This window comes from Ursus maritimus, unplaced genomic scaffold (assembly GCF_017311325.1).
Source record: "Ursus maritimus isolate PB19 unplaced genomic scaffold, ASM1731132v1 scaffold_6, whole genome shotgun sequence".
Taxonomy (NCBI): Eukaryota; Metazoa; Chordata; class Mammalia; order Carnivora; family Ursidae; genus Ursus; species Ursus maritimus.
This window is the reverse complement of record NW_024426774.1, coordinates 8,590,742-8,609,016: the sequence shown is the minus strand read 5'-3', so window position 1 is coordinate 8,609,016 and position 18,275 is coordinate 8,590,742. Positions and strand designations below refer to the sequence as shown.

General features: G+C 50.2%; 1 protein-coding gene across 4 annotated transcripts in view; it reads right to left on the bottom strand.

The window, feature by feature from the left end:
• Positions 1–18,275, bottom strand: part of MYT1L (myelin transcription factor 1 like) — a 137,915-nt gene that overhangs the window by 77,334 nt on the left and 42,306 nt on the right. For 3 of the 4 annotated variants that reach the window (XM_040622863.1, XM_040622864.1, XM_008686611.2), the window contains exons 5-8: positions 12,728–13,684; positions 8,276–8,410; positions 3,878–3,968; positions 2,171–2,278 (exon numbers count right to left, since the gene is read on the bottom strand). In XM_040622863.1, the coding sequence (XP_040478797.1) occupies positions 2,171–2,278; positions 3,878–3,968; positions 8,276–8,410; positions 12,728–13,684 (1,291 nt within the window). Of the gene's footprint in view, positions 1–2,170; positions 2,279–3,877; positions 3,969–8,275; positions 8,411–12,721; positions 13,685–18,275 lie in introns of all 4 variants that reach the window. The other variant, XM_040622862.1, reaches the window with a different exon arrangement.

Genomic DNA, 18,275 nt, shown 5'->3' with positions numbered 1-18,275 from the left:
TTGAGGACTTTTCAACTCTTAGTTAAATGAGTGCGGATTTATTTACTTGTTTTTTAAAGATTTAAATTTTTTAAAAATTTATTTGAGAGAGAGGGAGAGAGAAAGCACGAGCAAAGGGGAGCAGCAGGCAGAGGGAGAAGCAGACGCCCCACTGAGCAGGGAGCCCAATGTGGGACTTGATCCCAGGACCCTGAGATCATGGCCTGAGCCAAAGGCAGACACTCAACCGACTGAGCCGTCCAGGCGCCCCGTGAGTGTGAATTTATATTATCTTTCTCTTTGCTTCCTTCCTGTCTCCTTCCTTGCCTACCGAGTGAGTGTGTCCCATGTGGAGACACCATGGGGGAGATGCCCACACCAAGACCAGGTCCTCCAGGCCTTGCTCACACCTGAGACACTGGTGACTGAGATGCGCCCGGGGAGCTGGGGAGCCCAGGAGTGCCCCGGAGACGAGGCCGTGGTTGGTATGGCTGCCTCCCTTTGCGCTCTGTCCCACCTGCCTCGCCAAACCCAGCCAGAGGCACGTAAAGAATATTGTTTGTAGATGCACAACATCGGCCCACACTCATGTGTTCCACTATCATTTGCTGTGGTTTTCCATGGTTTTGGCCTGTGGCTAAGGACCTGTGGCCACAAAGCCACAGAAACAAGGTCAAGGGCTGTTGCTTTAGGCTCCATATCGGCGTGGAGTCTGTGTCTGTTCAGGGTGGTGCTTTCAGTCTGCAGCCCCCGGGGAAGTGTCTCCTGAGTGGTGCCCACTCAGCCTGATGAGATGGTTCCCAAGAGGGGCAGGCTCAGGGCTCTTTCTAGCTCTGGGGTCCGGCTAGAGGCGGCAGAAGTGGACAGAAGCCCTGAGCCTCGGTTGCTCTCTACCTGTTCTCAGTTCCCCTGGCTGACAGCCATTCCTTCTCAGACAGAGCCCCAGGGGGAGGGCTCCCAGCTGCCAGTAACTAACGCTATCTCCTGGGAGGTGGGGACTGTGGGTGCATGGGGGCATGTTAGACTGCTAGCACCCCTACATGGAAAGATCTAGAAAAACACACCCTAACATTTATTGAGGGCTTATCTCTACATAGTACGGTTACAAGTCGTTTTTATTTTCTTGCTTTTGTCTATTTAAATATTTCTCATTTTCCATAAAGATTTTAACTTTTTGGGGCACCTGGGTGGCTCAGTTGGTGAAGCGTCTGCCTTCAGCTCAGGTCATGATTCCAGGGTCTTGGGATCGAGCCCCACGTTGGGCTCCCTGCTCAGCGGGGAGCCTGCTTCTCCCTCTGCCGCTCCCCCTGCTTATGTTCCCCCTCTCTGACAAATAAATAAAGTCTTAAAAAAAAAAGATTTTAATTTTTCTATTGAGGGACAAAAGGGTGTGTAGCGACTGTAGTGAAATCCCCCCCTGAAGGTGGGCAGCCGTGCGGCCAGCAGGATGACCCTGTGAAGACCTGGGAGTGTGTCTCTGCCACGATCTCCACTGAGAGTCTCGATGGCCGTGCGGCCCGGGGTTTGAAGGGAGCAAGTGGAAATGAGTGTTGATAGGCAGGATCTGGGACGGGGGCTTTCTCCCTCTACCCCTCCCCAGAATCCTCGCTTCCTAAACTGAAGCCAGTGGGTTGGACCAGGGGATCTCTGAGGTCTTTCTGGTAAGTCGCTCAGCCACCCTGCACTGGGCTCCCGCTCGTCAGGTGGGGGCGGTGACACCGCTTCGCCCCCCCTCGGGGTGTCTGGGGACAGAGGAGCCGGCTCCTCTGAGGGCTTCCCATACGGAGAAAAAGCTCCGTGCATGCTGTGAGGTGGCGCCATGCTGCAGGCTGGTGCTACGCCCCATCTTCCAACTTAAGGTGAAATTACTTTGGGCATGTCGTTAAAGTGGACAGCATCCCTCTTTCATGTCGTAGTCACAGAATCACAGAATATCTTCCAGGCCAGAAAGAAAACCAGAAACACATTGCCCACTCTCATTTACAAACTCACAGCAGGAAGACAAAGTTCCAGAATGGCAAGGTGCCCCCCTGCCCCCACACAGACCCCGTGGGCGAGGGTGGGCCTGGGCCCTGGCTCGTCTAACGGCCGCCAAGCGAGACTGTCTGCCTGACCCGGAGCCCCAGCCCCAGGCATGCCGGGCACCAGCCACACGCGGATCTCACGCGGTGACATGCTCGGCATTTGGTACCTTAGCACTCGGTCTGAGGCCTGGTTGGACTTGGACACATCACAGCTCTGGTGTTTCTCTTGGGCCTTTGCCAGTTTTTCTGCTGCAGCAATAGGGCATCCGGAGAGGCTGCAAGTACAGAAAGGGGATTTAATGGTCTCCTCCAGCAGCTCCGTGCACATGGACCCCATCGCCCCCTCCCCACCTCTCCCTGGTCTGCACCAGAAGACCCGAGGAAGCTTCCCACACATGCCGTGGGCTGTCCTGAGGGGATGGCCAGGAGGGGAAGAAATAATATGGTTGTATTGTGCACGATTTCCTCTTGGTCTCCAGGGGACCACACTCATGACCGTGCCGTGCATAAGGCACACGCAACCCTTCCAGCGACAGCAAGCCACATTCTGTCATTCAGGAGGACACGAGTGAGCGGGAATTGTAGACACAGAGTCCAGCCTAGGACGTGTCTGCAGATGGGGATAGAGCCGCCAGGGTGGGACGAGTTTCTAAAAAGCCCAGGAATGGCAGCTCTCTGGCCTCAGAAGATGAGCTCTCAGCTGACCATAGCATTTCGGCTTCTCGCCAACCAGCTCGTCCACGTCCTCCCTGGGAGGGGGAATGGAACCGGGAGGAAAGCAGAAGAGTCTCTAGGACGGCTCTGAAGTGTGTGGAACTAAATATTTATGGGAGAGACAGCACACTGGCTCTCTGGGGTCTGTGCTCGTTCGTCATGAAATCATGGTGTCTACTCCTTGTGTGTCTGCACGGATAGCTACATGTAAGTACAGATGTGTACCCCACGTGTGCGCCATGCCTCACAAACACACGGACTGCCAAGGACTGATGAGGGAGCTGACACTGTAAACACCATCGTGAACAGCGCTCAGCATCGTCCTTCCCAACTACCAATCATTCCTTTCTTCCGCAGCATCTCTGAGGGGCACAGGATTGTGATTTGTTTCATTAAGAATTTAACACAAGTAACCAAATTTACCAGTCAGGCAAAAATTGAGGTGAAACTCATCACAGTTTCCTTCATTAGATATAATTTTACATGAGCTTTCAAGGCTGAAAGAACAGGCTATAAGACACATTTTAACAGATCACTCCGGCTATTGATAAAGAGGTATTTCATATGATTTGAGTATTATGAGCAGCTTAGTAAAAGTCAGACTAGGAGAGAAAAGAGAACTGGAATTTGTCCAGAACAAGAGTGTGATTCCAAGCATGCCTATTTACCTGGCTCACGGTCATGCCAAACGTTCCCCAACTAGCACTTTTGGGCATCTGCTAGAATTTTGGTGATGTCCGCACTGATGACTGGGGTTTCGGCAGACTTTCAGGGGCAGCCTCGTTAGGTCACAGACCATCCGGGATTCGTGTGCTGTAACCCCTCCCTGTATGATGCACACAGGACAGCTCCTCCCCACCCCTGGATGGGAACTCAGGGTTCCCTACACATGGCTACTGGTCCACCTTGAGTATTTTACCAAGGAAGGCACCTTCTAGGGGACTCAGGACGAGTGGGGGGGACAAGTAAAAAATCCACTCTGCGAAACGGGGTCTCAGGATTTGCCTTCCCCATGCACTCTATGCTCCCAGAGAGTGGCCTGTCTCCCGGGACGGGGAGGGGAGGTGTGCAGGGGCGCACTCCCTCTGGAGGTACGGGGTGTGGCTGTCAGGGAACTGCCTTCCCCGCAGCGGCGTGGGGCACAGGAGCGCTTTGCTTACCTTCTGTGTGAGTTCCTGTTGCTATTTACATGCCCTCGCCCTGTGCAGCCCGGAGTGGGACACTTGAGAACATTCTCATGCATGGCAAGAACTTGACAAGGAGAGGCAGAGAAGACAGCCCAGCATTAAAACATAGAAATGGTCCGAATACAAGAATATGCAGTCATTTTAACAAAGGCTGGGTTAGTTTACAATGGACAGTCCTACACACGTTTGTGATGGACATGGTCAGGAAACACATATAGGAAGGAGAAGAAGGTTGTCTCAACCTTAGTGTTGTTGGCATGCAAAGCAGTGTGCACTGGGGGAGGGCTGCGGGGGTTGGGGACGTGGTGGCCGACTTGCTCCAGACGGGGCAGGGCAGCAGGGCCTCCCTACATCTCCCACACGTCAGCACTGAATATCGATGAGCCACGGAACAGCATGTGGATTGGTAAGTTTTAAAACATGCCTGTGCTCTGGAAATGCACAGTATGATGAGGGCACGGTAGTCATGGGTGAACAGAGACCCCCAAACCTGGTTTTTAAATAAAATGAATTAAATGATGACTTTTCATCTGGGAATCAAGTATTCTTTCACGCTGCTAACGAGATGAGCTAGAACAGTGAGTGTTATGCTGTGCCCCATGAAGTCAGCACAGGGACACTGCAGGGTGGGTGCCGCATTGCGGGGGGCAAGCAGCCTATTGCCAGAGACAGCGTTCGAGTTTACGTGGGGCGGTAACTGGCCTGGACAGTTTGCATGTCCTCTCCTGTCTGGTTCTCAGTGAGCTGCCGCTGCTCTGGGGGGGTTGGAGGGGATGACAGGTGCTAGTGGGAAGCCACAAGGATTGAACCCCAGCCCCCGCCCCCACATGAGTCTCTGCATCATGGCAGCAAGACCTGGGGCACTTTCCCTGCCAGCGAGGTTTACCTTACTGTAGGACCATGAAAGACAAATCTGCCCGACTGGTTATGTATTCTGTGCGATTTTCCTCCTTTTCTAGAACAATCTCTCTCTTCCCTGAAGTCTATATGCTATTCCCAATGGGGGATGTCCTCCCTCCTGACCAGGTCCTTCAAAGTGGGTACATCCTGGTTTCATCTTTATAGTTTTGTGGCTGCTGTGTCATCCTGACATATGGTCAATGCTTGGTAAGCACCGATGGAATGAGGGTGAGCCAGCCTTTGCTCACTGTGTGTGAGGTGGCCGGTTGGAGGGGTGTCAGGAGGCCTCCTTCCTGGGGGACCCGGCCCCAGGCCCTGCCTGCTTGCTCCCTGTCTCCCACGCGAGGCTTCATTCGGCACTCCCACCTGGCCTCCACTCGCCCCTTCAGACTCTGGGTTCACCTACGTCCTTCTTGATTTTCGACGATTTTCCCGTCCTCCTGTCACGACATCACATAAACCCTTCCATGACACAGCTTCCCTCTCAAATCAACGTCTTTCCTCTCCGTTTATGCTATACTTTTTGAAATAAAGTCCTTCCTGGAGATAGCAGAGACTTTGGCGCCCGGCCATGGGACGGATCCCAAGCAGACAGCCGCGGTCCGTCCTGCTGAGTGGAGACTCAGACTCCTTCCCAGCCGGGTCAGCCGGGGGCCGCATCTGCACCCGTCTCTGCCATCCTGTGGCTGCCGTCCCTCAGCCCCGCATGGTCCTTAAACCGCNGGACTCCCAGCATGTGCCAGACCTTCCAGAACGGCCTCTGCTCCCTCTTCCTCGGCTTCGCCTTCTATGCCTTCGTGTCCCAAACTCCCATTTTTGGGTCCTGTTCATGCTCGCTTTATGCCTCCTCTCTGGGCAACTGGATCCTTGGTTTCTACCAGCACTGCTCAGAAAGCAGATCCGGGGCGCCCCGGAGTCCTCCTCCCAGCCTGCGGGAGCACCACACAGCACTCCCCGCAAACCCAGGACAGTCGGGGCTGTCTTGTCGTCTGTGAGTGGGGCCCCACTTCTCCGTCCCTGCATCTATTAGTGGGGTCAGAGTCCCTATGACACTGCCAGGCGGGAATTCTCCGAGTCACCTCCAGCCCCTCCCTCTCTCCCCCTTCACTCCTGCCTGTGTCTGGAGCGTGTCTTGAACTCCTCCCAGACTTTCCACCCTGGCCACTGCCTCCGACAGGCCCGGTGTCCTGTGTGGACGACCATGACAGCCCCCAGACAAGCCACGGACCCCGCCCCTCTCCCCAGGATCAGCTCAGTGAGACCAGCGAAGCCTGTGGGTCCCTTGGGAAGCCTGATGTCCTAGGTGTGAGACACCTGCTGGGGAGTGCCTCCCACCGAGGTCACCTTCCGTCCTGAGTGCACGGCCCGCTGTCAGCGGTGGTGGGAGCTCTCCAGGGCCAGAACCACGTTCTGTCCAGTGGTGTGTCCACTGTGTCTCTAGTGCAGCGTGCTGCAAACTGACAACTCGACTGCCTTCAACTAGACAGACAGGATGCCTGGGGGAGGCTGGCCCAGAAAAAAATGGAAAAAAACCCTAAAGCCTAAAAAAAAATATGCCCTTTAATTTTTTCTCTTTTTAAATTCTTACGGTACTATAAAGAACTACACGTAAATATTCAGAAACAGCTTTCTATAGGTGCTCTGGAAAGCGGCCTCAAGATTGGTGTTCAGTGGACCTCCTGCATCCTCCGGGCAAAGGTGAGCCCAGGTACGCAGTCTGACCCCTGGTCTGTGGGAGCACAGCTCCTGTTTCTACTACATTTAGACTTTTCCTGTGAAAATAAGGAGTCGGGAGAATTTCTCAGCCAGGGAAAGGAACTGATTTTCTATTCGGGAGGTGAAAACGTGGGCCTTCAAGAAAAATTGGACCAGGAAGCCCTCTCTACCTAAGAGGTCGGTGGTGGTCCTTGCGCCTCACCGAGGACGAGGACGGTGAAGCACAGAGGGCCCGTGTCATGCCCAGAGTCTCAGCCCATGAGGACCGAGACCGGAGCAGCAAAGCCAAGCCCAGCGCAAATAGACAGGCTTGGGATTCCAACAGGTGGGGGCTGAGATCTCGGCTCTGCTCTCTGCTTGGGCAAGCGGGAACCTGCTCACAGTGGTCTGAAGACGTGGCATGTCTTCGGTTTGCCGGCGCCGAGCTAACCCCGGGAAGAGAGGATGAGGCCCTCTGCTACCCGCTTTCCTTGTGGGGGTACCGGGGCCGGTGGCACCCTGCAGGGCTCGCTGGAGAGTGAGGGAGGCTGCGTGTGCTGGTGCGTGCGGAGTGGCCGGCTCGGACGGCACTCAGACACCGAAGCTGCCGCGTTCAGACCATGCTGGCTCCCTGCTCATGTAACACACGGGCACAGCCATGCTCTCGAATGCGTTCCTCTCCATGCTCTGCACATTTGTTCAAAGGCAGTTACCAGAAACATGGGTTTCTTATTTTTAGTAGCCGCTCGAAAACCTAGAGGCACAAGAGCTTCTAAAAATATTTCATCTGAAAATGTTCAGCTAACCCTGTTTCTAAGCCTCAACTACTGCTAGAACTTCTCTTTGTTCTGACGTATTTGCGTCTCAAGAATTCCAAAGTTAGCCATTTTGATGGGACAACCCTCAAAAATTCCTCTGAACAATCACGTGGCGATCCTGCTGGATCTCAGCCAAGCGATTCCATTCTGCCTACTAAAAACCGTGTCTCGGTTCTTGAGGAAAGTCCTTGACAGACCTTAGGCTCAACATCGGGACCTTAGACTCATCTTGTCATTTCTGAAAATGTGCCTTTTCCCCTGAGCAATCAATACTAATTGTCTTTAAATAGCTGGCAAGCTTTATGTGCTGAGAGAAAGATAAACAAAAGAGGTGTACATCATTTCCATTCCAAAGTAAATATAGTTGTGCTCCTAATAAATCACATATTCTCAGAACCCAATCAAAAAGAATGCGTCTGATCTAGACCCGCCCGGTTCCACCCTCCTCAGGTGTGGTGCTGTGGAAACGCTGGGACAGTCGTGACATGAAACAGACTTTACAAGCAAAATGCAGTAAAATACAACTGTCAGTGCTGGATCTCATCTGTACGGAAGTCTAGATCATTGGGCAAGAGGACGCTCAGGGACCTTTCTGTCGGGGATTCATGGGCGTTCAGCTCTGCAGGGTGGGGTAGAGACTATCTGAGTTCTCTTGCGTGGTTTGTGAGAGACGAGGCCCCCAGCAAGTGAGAAAGGAGAGCGGGAGCGGAGCCCCAGCCCGCCTGCTAGGGAGCCGTGCTGCGGGAAGCAGTGCTGGGGCCAGGCTGCTGTTGGTGGTCCAGGGCGTCTGGTGGGAGTGGCACGGGCAGCCCCTGCACGCTGGTCGGGACGAGAAGGGGCGGGGAGACGAGGTTCGAGGCTGGGCTGCACTGACATGGAATGACAGAGGCACGTGGGCGACACAGACAGAGCCGTGGGCGTGTGCACCCCCACGGGCATTGGTGGGACACGGACTTACTTTCTGGAGGGACCCTATCTTTGTGCGGGCATCCGGACAGACTGCGGTGATGTGGGTAAAGCCCGGTTACGTGGCCGGTTCCGTCACACCCCGGGGTGGGACACTTGCTTTCTTTCTTTTCTGCTCTCGAGGGATCTAAAAGCGACAACAGGTGTCAAGAGAATGAATGTCTTACCCATCCAAGACAAAGCTGATTAATTAACAAGCTGAAGAGACCTTGATAAATAAAAAAAACAGGTGTCAGGGGACAGGCTGTGACATAGACCTGCATAGGTACTTCTTTGGTTTGGGGAGATGTTTTGACCTTAAACAGTGTAATCATGAATCATAAAATATTTCTGCTTTCTTTGCTGGTGGAAAAAAAAAAGGCTATCCCTACCTTAGCTCCTGATTAATTGTTTTCCCGTGTGTTACATGACAAGCTGTGTTGCTCAAAGAAATTAACGTAAATAGTGATGAGACAGTGACCTTCTCAGAGAGCAAAACCACTCGGCGACCCTCCACAATCGCTCTGTGAAATTTAACCGGGGAGCACGATGCCATTCGAATACTCTGCCGTGCACGTCCCATCTCACTGAGTGCTCTAATCGCTTACACTACTAGGTGCAAAATTGTACTGCTGTTGGACGTTGTCATCTCGCAACACGGCTCCACAGCACACTGATTCAGAGATTTTCTGAAAATAAGCTGAACTCTTAGAAGGCACTGTAAGCAAATGACCAGAATGGTGGAAATCCCACCCGACTGGGGAGATGGGCAATTAAAAAAAAATGTTTCAGAAGCTGCTGGAGCAACCATTTGTCTTGATTTCTTCATCTGTACTTGGAACCAGAGGAAGGATCTTGCAATGCTAAGCATGCACACACAAAACTAAGAGGTAACGGTTTTATGCAGCCCTGTTTGCTCTCTGCAACACCAGCTGAGAAAAGAGCAGAGCAGACCTTTGGTCCACACTTGAATGCCAAATGCCAGAAATGCAATGCTGTTGCTAGTAAAATTATTTCTATATCCAGAATTGACCACAACAGTTTATCAACGTGCAGAAAATAGCTCCAGAAGATACTTCTAAGATAAAGCTCAGACTGAGTAGTAGTGTAAGCGGGCAAAACATTATTTTTGAGTCAGTTTTTGAAAACCAGTTGCACAGATCATCAGTTAATAGCAACTATGCTGGGTTGGTCCAGGGAAGGCGTGGTTAACATTTCCTTAGGGGTGTAACACTTTCCTATCGATGTCTCATGAACCAGGCCAATCATGACAGTGAGAAAATGTATGTTTTTTGAACTCTTATGGACTTTCTTCTGAAGTCATGCATGTGAACTTCAAAGAGACAAAGGGGCTCACAGGAGTATATAAACAAGTTTATGTTTATGTAAAACCTCACCCCTCTCTCTTTCTCAGCTAGCGCTTTATTCTAGGTAATTCATCTTCCAGGTCCTGGGTCTGTAAACCAGTGCCGTGCTCGAGGGGCACACCTGCATGCGGCTATAAGAGTCTCCAAAGACGACCTGGTAGCATGTTGTTGCGCTTCTGTTTCTAAATATCTTACTGGAGCTTCTCTTACACATGCAATCAAAAAGCCTAGCATTTTATTGCCTATTGGGTAGTTTCATAATAATATTAGTATGATTTAATTAACGTACGTATAAAATAGTGCACAGTAACAGTTTCATTATTGAAGATCATAAGCTAAATGTAATAGCATTTAAAAGGTTAAAGAAAACCTCAATTGTAACTATTATTCATCATTAAATGACTCTTTTTCACTCGTACACTTAACAGCTTCCTAACAAGTTATATTATATCACAGATTCCCAATGTGTTCTGAAGTTGAGTGCAGATCTGTATAGAAACCCGTGGCTCAAACAAGCTCAGTTCTGGAGGGCACAAGGGTATAATCTCCTCTCGATGCCGCTCGCCTCCGCCATCCCCTCCCCCGGCATGCTGATTTCCGGAAATCCCAATTTATCTTGAAGGTAAGCATTCAAGCAAACACAAAACAACCAAGCAAGCAAACAGACCAGTAATTCAACTGAAAACCCTGCAAGAACATCTAGAAAAAAAATAAAATGTGCGTTGGATTTAGCTTGCTCCCCTTCCTCCCTTCCAAGTGGATGCTTGAGGAGCAGACAGACAGAGGAGTTCCATGAACTTCTTTTGTTTTAGCTCAAGATTTTGGAAAGGGTACTCATTTATAACTTAAATAATTTTGAGAAGATTGTGTATAAATGAGAATTGGTATGATAAAATAACGAGTCTGGAAATAAAGATTGTTGATACGCTATGTGGTCGTAGGACTTGTCCATTGGCCGTGCTGGTCAAATGTCACATAATGCGTTTTTTTAACTAAGGAGGACATTAATCTCCTCGGCCCACTCTGGTGTCCCTGCTTGGTTTTATTTAGTTGGTTGTGAACATACCTACAGATATCCTGAGAAGAGACCTGGGAATGAGCTGGAACACACACATGGAGGAGCTTTGCTCCGAGGAGGAAATCTACAGAAACTGGTAGAGTCAGGAATCAATGCTTTCTGACTCATTTGGAAGGTCCAAACCCCAACCCTTCCCCCATTCCAGGGAAAAGCACCTCTCAGGTTTTGCTGTTTGTTTCCACCCCTGCCCCATTTACTGAAGGGAAGCAAGCGGTTTGAATTCCATTCCTTGCAAGAAACAAAATAAAACAAAATAACAATAACAAAGCAAAATGAGTAAGAATCTCCAGAAGCTGCTGGGTGTAAGGGAGCCACAGAAGGCAAAGAAGCCAGGGCGACACAGAATCTGCGATGCCCCGTGAGCCCACACGTTCCCCAGGCACAGTGTCGCATTCCTCGCTGCCAGCTCCGCCATGAAGCCCACTGTGCAGACTTCTAACGCGGAGGCCCAACGTGTACTTGCCCACTGAGCCACCCGTGAGAAAGGACACTGTGCTTCCTAAAAATGCTTAGCTCCTCTATGATTCTCAAACATCCAGCTGAAGAGTTCTGACAGGTGGCACCACAGTTGTGAACACACATGCTGTTTCGTAGTCTCACTGCACCCAAAGCCAGCCTGACGCTCCGCTGCGCTAGACCGTGTCGCCCCTAAGAAACGACCTTCCTCGTATGCCGCACCTCCCGGGTCTCCCTTCACCTCCCGTACCGAAACGGCGGTCAGCGCTCAAGCACCTGAAATATCAAGAGCCCGACGGGCCTCTGGCTGGGGTTTGTCTCCAGCGGGGCTTCGGCGATAGTGATGCCTCGGGGCAATGTGCGCACACTGAGAGGAGACTACACACCTATGTCACAACAGAGCACACAGGCTCTCTGATTGTTCGAGGTTTCTATAGCAGCTGATTTTCAAACCGAATTCCTGAACCTCATCATCAGATCCACAGTGAGGAAACTCAGTCTTTATAAGGAATAGAATACAAAATAAAACAGAAGATCTTTTTTGGTACTAACATGGAAGTGTTTAAGGAACTGCCAATTTCACTTTTGAAACTGCTTCTGACTCAGTTCTTGTAACCGAGATACCCACAGTCTCAAGGTTCTACACGAGGTTGAATCATAAGCAGCTTGTATCCCAAGTGGACACGGCGTTGGCCGTTCATTCAGTGTATGTTTACACACTTTGTAGATGTACTGACTATACACGTGTATGTTGAAATATAAAGATATATGCAAATATTGGCCCCTACATTTCATAAATGAAAATCTGCTAAAACTCTCCTGTTGGATGGTTTTGAGTATTTTTATCATAAAGGAGGCACCACAACTGTTTCCACAATGGAATGGAACCAGTAAGCAGAAATGAATATGGTAAAGAAATTACTATTGATCTCAGCTTAGGACACACCATGCCTTGCATAGCAAATGGCTCCCGTTACTTACTATCTTAAGATAATTAATGTGCAGTTATTGCCCTTGTCTTATGTTATCGGTCATTCTATTACTGTTCAATTTCTATCGGGGTGTTTTCTATGGGGGGGTTTCATCAATAACTGTCATTTGGTGATAATTTTATAAATCATGATGCCACCTATCCAATCCAATATATAAAATATGTGTTTCATCCCTGATTGGCTAATTTTTGTGTAAGCCCTTGCCACTCCACATAGACTGTGGCTCATTTGTCAGAACACAGGCTTATTCTAATGTTTCCTATCACGTGATGTGTTTGCGCACTCACCCTGTCTTTCCAAGGCAAGCGTCTCCCGCTGAAATATCATGTTACTCATCTGCTCTCATTGTAGGACATTGAGCTGCTTTGTGCTTTTCCCAGACAAATATTTTATTGTGTTTCTCTCCAGAGACACAATCACAAACTAGAATTCTGTAACCAACTCTAAGAGATTTGCATTAGTGATAGGACTTAGCGTGATGCCCACGTCATTTGTGGACCATCATCGGCATCTTTCACCCTAGCTCCTGTTTTCATGAGGCAACTTACGTTAGGTAGAAATATTACCTTTACCATAGTATGGCTTTTTGACATGGCTGTCACTGGACTTAGGCTTCCTCTCCTCCCCGGGAAGCTGTCTTGGCGACTGCTCCTCGTACGACCGCACATTGTCCCGCCTTCCGGCCTCCATCGCCATCTTGTCCCTCATGGCCTTTGCTCTCTCTGTTTCCAAAGCAATGGCTTTCTCCAGGAGGGTCAGGTTTCCCTTGGTCATGTCAAACACCTCCTCAGACCTGTCTGAGTTCACAGAGGTGGTGTCGTCGTCTCGTTCGTGATACCCGTCCTCCTTTGCACAGCTGGAGAAAGTTCTAGACCTGGGGCTCAGCTGCTCCTCGAGCCGCATCAGGTTCATCATGTCGGAGTAGTTCCTATCCGGCGTCCTCCCCGCGAAGTCATCCTCTTGCCGGACATGCTGGCGGATGTTCACGCTCTGCTGCTGGCTCCTGTCCTGCGGGTTTGTCTCGCTCAGTTTCCGGGCCAGGTCGAAGCACTGATTCCTCAAACACTCCAGGCTGCTCAGACACACCTCCTCGTCACTCTCCTCCACCATCTTGTCCATGAGCCCGTTGTTCATGGGCTTCCCCAGCATCACATAGTTCATGTTCCTGCCGTCCTGCTGCGACAGAGAGTCCGCGTACGCTCTGTCGTTGAGGTTCTCCGAGAGCACCACCCCGTGTCCTTGGGCCAGCAGCTTCAGGGAGTCCACCGTCTCTCTCACCACGTCACTGTCCAGGTCCAGGCTCCGGCCCAGGGTCTCATTCCGGTCGCTGCCGTCTTCCAGGCTGGTGGAGGTGTTGCTGTTCATCTCCGACTCAGTCCTGGCCCGGTAGGCCGCGTCCTCAGCGATCTTGCCGAGGTTCAACAAGGACTTGGCCACCAGCTCATCGTAATTGTCATACTCCTCGTTGTTGTTGTCGTCTTTCTCTGCGTCTTGCATTATTCGAGTATTGTGACAGCTCATTTGATGGTCTTCTGCAAAGAAGATAAAAAAAAGGGACAAAAAAGAAAAGAAAAGGAAAAAATGGCTAGAACTTGAAGTTTAGTTGCAACAGCATGGAAAGCAAGTCAATTGCACGTCAAACCCTGCTCACCGCGTACTAGAGACTTAAGTCCCGCGTGCAGATTGGCTGGCTGTGTGGCACAAAGGGCGCGGATGGCGCTAAAACCAGGCAGCCACAGGAAGCACTTGCTAGAAACTATCGATTTCCTTAATTATTCTTACAAAAGCCAGTATATGTGGGAAATGTAATTTTAAAATATTAATTTTTCATTCTAAATTTTACAAGTGACTTTTTTTATTGGCTTTATTTATTTGTAGCCCAAGCAGATGCATGATAATTACACTCATCCTATTACCAGGCTTTCTAAGAGTTCATGAACTTCACTTGATACCAATTCTTAAACAGATGTTCGCAGCAATTGCTTTTAAATTGTGTGTTTTCGCGGGAATGCAAGCCTCGGGCTCACGCAGCGATGCCACCACCTACACTGGGCTTTCAGCGTCGGAAGCACGCGTTTGGGTTGAATTACGCTATTCTGAGTGTTCTACCTTACAGATAATTTATTATAATCCACAGTGAAGCAACAGGAATGCATAGTAAAAGTTGAGAAACTGAATTGAATTAATGATAGTTCCTGCATGCATATCTCAGGTTTGACAGAGAGAGAGAGGAGTGTGTGGTGACCCGACGCTGGCACAAGGCAGGACTGGGGTCAGTGGTGCACCTGTGGTCCGTTTGCTGTCGCGGTTAATGGGACCACGGCACCCCGGCATTTGCCCGCCTCCCAGCCTCAGGAAAATTTTGGTGAGCTGGCAGAAATACCGTATGAATGAACATTATGTCTAATCACAAAAAAGGATTTAGGACAACTCGCTAAAATAACACCATGTTAAAAAATTACATAAAGCCCCTGTATTTCGCCTGAGATGTATCCTGTTTAACGCCCAGGGACTACTTGGGGCGTGGTCTCTCTCCACTGTGTTGCATGGTTGCTTCATGGGTATGGCAAGTACAGGTACTAACGAGTGGGCTCCGAGAGGCCCCCTCCCCCAGCCCTTAGACTGGGTTTAGTTAACCGCATGCCACTATCACATCTGGCTTTTGTTTCTGTGATTAAAAAACTGAAGAAGAATTGCTCTGTCTTATCAATGTGCTGAAGAAATGAGGTGTATTGATTAGCACAAAGTACCTGTTTGCTAACAGCTGAGTCGGGGTGCCCCCGGGGCCTCCGTGATGGATTTCGCGCTATTCCCTCAGAAGAGGCGTTGGTTGGGGAATGAGGTTTGGGCACCAACACATCGATAATAATTTTTGCTGGCCCATATAGCAAATCAACACATTTTTAAAAAACTAACACTCCTTTCTAAGTATCAGCAAGTCAAGTTTGCCGTATGTTAGTCATAGAGCCTCGCTAGTTGTATGAAACAAATATTGTCTCTTTCCTGGATAATCCCTATACATCCTTTTCTTTAGTATAAAGACACACGTGTTCCCAAAGAGCAGCAAGAGGAAAGAAAGCTGACCCAGTGAGCACAGTCAGAAATATGCCAGAAGTATCTGACTGGCAAGCAGACGGTGCCCTTGGCCGAGGGCTCGAGGTTTCAAGAGTTGAAGGCAATCCCGTTCTACCGAATTCTTGAAAATATAAAGTTATATTCTCCTCTCAGTTTACACACTTTGATTTCTATATTCATGGGCTGTGGTTGGAGGAGCAGCCCCCGGGGGGCTGGCCAGGCCCCCACTGCACCATGACTGACGACTCTGAGGTCAGCACCACCGTGCCTGCAAAGAGCCAATCGTGACATGAATCTGTACGTACGTTTGAAAACACAGAAGCACATGAAACATCTCGGGGCATTTTCCAAGATGCGTCAAAGAAGAAACCGTGGTCAGGTGGCATATATTTGTTTATGATTTTCTCTTAACTTCCTCTTGGGAAGCACATCTTATCATCCTGGAGAACTCGGGAAGGAGGAGATGCATGGAGGTGTGAACAGGAAACGGAATGCAGGTGTCCCCCCCTGGCTCCTTCTTACACTGTGAGAGAGGCACACTCGGGACGTGGCAGCGATCCACCGTTTATGAAGCTCTTCCCCTCCCTACCACATTTTAGTTTTATGTAATTTCGGCTAATTCTCCACATTCTAAATCCTAGGGTTACCTTCAGTTCATTTGTCCCAAGTAGGAAATGGTTTTGCTGTTGTTCTGAGCTTGTAATAGCCCCTGTGCCCCCTCCGGGCCACCCAGGGAAGACGCACGCCTTGCATTTCTGGTGGCCGCCGGCACCTATTCCTCTCTCACTGGACTCCTGAGCTACCCGCCCCCACGGAGGTGGAACCGCCAGGTGTACTACCCTGCAGCCTGGCCACCACATACAGGGAGGCAGAGAGCAGCTGGGGGAACACGGACAGCACCACTGCCTCCAGTGTGCCTTCCAGCTTTGGGTTCTAACAGCGGGCTCAGCAAGAGCAGATTTTGTGCCCTGCTGTTGCCGGCCCATCAGAGCGAAGATCAACGTGGAACACAAGAATACGAGCTGGTCCAGGTCACTGCTCTGCAGCTCACCTCTTGTGTGGTGCTGGGGGCACTGCAGGCCTGGCCTCTCTCGGAGGGCTCTTACAGGAATCTCAAGGGTGTGCCATGTAAAGACCCTGCATGGGGACGGCGCTCCGCACGTGTGGTGGCTGGGCTTCCCACGGAGGTGTCAGGGGACATGAGCCTATCTGGGAACAGGCGAGGGAAACCGTGTTAGCATCTGGCTATGCAGCCTACTGCAAGGTGTGGCTCTTCCTCCAAGCTCCCGTGCTCAGTGTCGTCTGTGGCTGTGTGGCTGCCATTGGTAAAGCTGGTGGGTAGAATGGTGCCAGGGGCCAGAACTCCTTGCAGGTTAAGGAAATTTCTCAAGTTACTGGCATTTAACTATTTGAAAACCTACGTGAAATAAAGTCAGCTCTTCATTACGTGGGCTGATGGAGGGCAACCGTCCGTCAACCCATCCACAAGCAGGCTCTAAATAGCCACCATGCCCAGCCTCCTGCAGGATCCAAAATCATTTGTGGGGAGCGTTTAGAATTCTATCTCTGGCTATGGGTTTTCAGGCAATTTACCCTTCTGCTTCTGTCGTGCTGAGGCTCCTAATGGGTCACATGTGGAAGTGGGCATGAAGCACGCGCCAGACTTCTCTGTGCTGGTTGGGGGCTAACCCTGGGGCATCGACAGTCCACAGACAGAATATGCAACCTTGAGAACTTCAGGACCCAACTGGACCCGTTCTTCACGTGACCAACGTTCTACCAGGAAGAATGTGTACATGTTGGAAAAAGTACAGGCTCACATGCTAAATAAAAGACTATAACTACTTAGAGGTTTGGGGAGGAGAGAAAAGAACCTCAGTTTTCTTTTTGTGGTTTTTCTGTTCTAAGTCTGTGTCCTGCAAAGCTGCGAGGTAACGGACATGAGAAGGAGCTGCTGGCGGGTCGGTTTTCACGCTGTGGTGGAGTGAGGAGTCCGGGGTTGGCAGGCAGAAGCTGTCCGTGGACGGGCCCACATGCCCTTTTGGTGTCTCCGTGAACTTTCTGAAATGTCGTGGGTGTGAATTTTATCTCCCTTGAGTCGGACTGTTATAAACAATTCATCCTCTATAGTTACCATTAGGAAACCAAAAAAGTATCCTAGACAAAAATCATGAAGAAGAAACAGGGTTTCTTCTCCACCTTCACAATTACAATTTGATGTGGGTAGAACTCTGTGGATTATGACGTTATAATTACCAGTACCGGCTTTTTTTTGGTATGTTGTCTCTTAAAAATACGTCTGAGACACAACTCTGGATTCTTTCAACATCTAGTCCTGATTGTGTTACTATTGTTCTTTCTAGCCTTTCAAATAAGCCACCGGCAGGCAAATACACAACCGATCTAAAAAAAACAAAAACCACCAAAACCAAGAAGGAAAACCCAGAAGAATGATCAGAAAGAAGAGATACTGTAAAAGCTGGAGTTGCTCTAGACTTCTCCAGGTCACAGGCGATGGGGTCTGGGTGCACCCCCCCCCCCCCGCCATGGGTTTCAAGCAATGAAGCACCATTGTTGCATATGATGGCATCGTTACATGGGTGTTTCTTTTTGATTACAGAAATAAATGATTATCAAACCTTATTTTTTACTTGGAAATAGAGAAGGGTGGTAAAATCTTAGATTGTAACGAATTTATGCTGGTGTTTTAACAGCCGCTGTAACTATAGGGAAGAGGAAGGGGTGGGTGTCATCATCGATGCACAGGGAAGCCCAGCTGTTCCTGCGTCCAGCAGGTGGGGTCGGCTGGCAGCTCAGCTCACTGGCTCCTCTCAGCCCTGAGCGAGGCATGCGTTTGTCCTGAGCCAGGGGCGGGAGCACCCTCTGCAGCAACGGACGGAGCCCAGGGAGCCACGCTGCTGCTGACGGACGGAGCAGGAGGCCATCCGGGATTCTGTGCGGCACTGTGTCCACTTGGGCAGCAGCTGGCCAGTGCGGTTCTCACAACCAGACCCGAAGCTCCTTCTAGACTCTTTACAGCCAGAC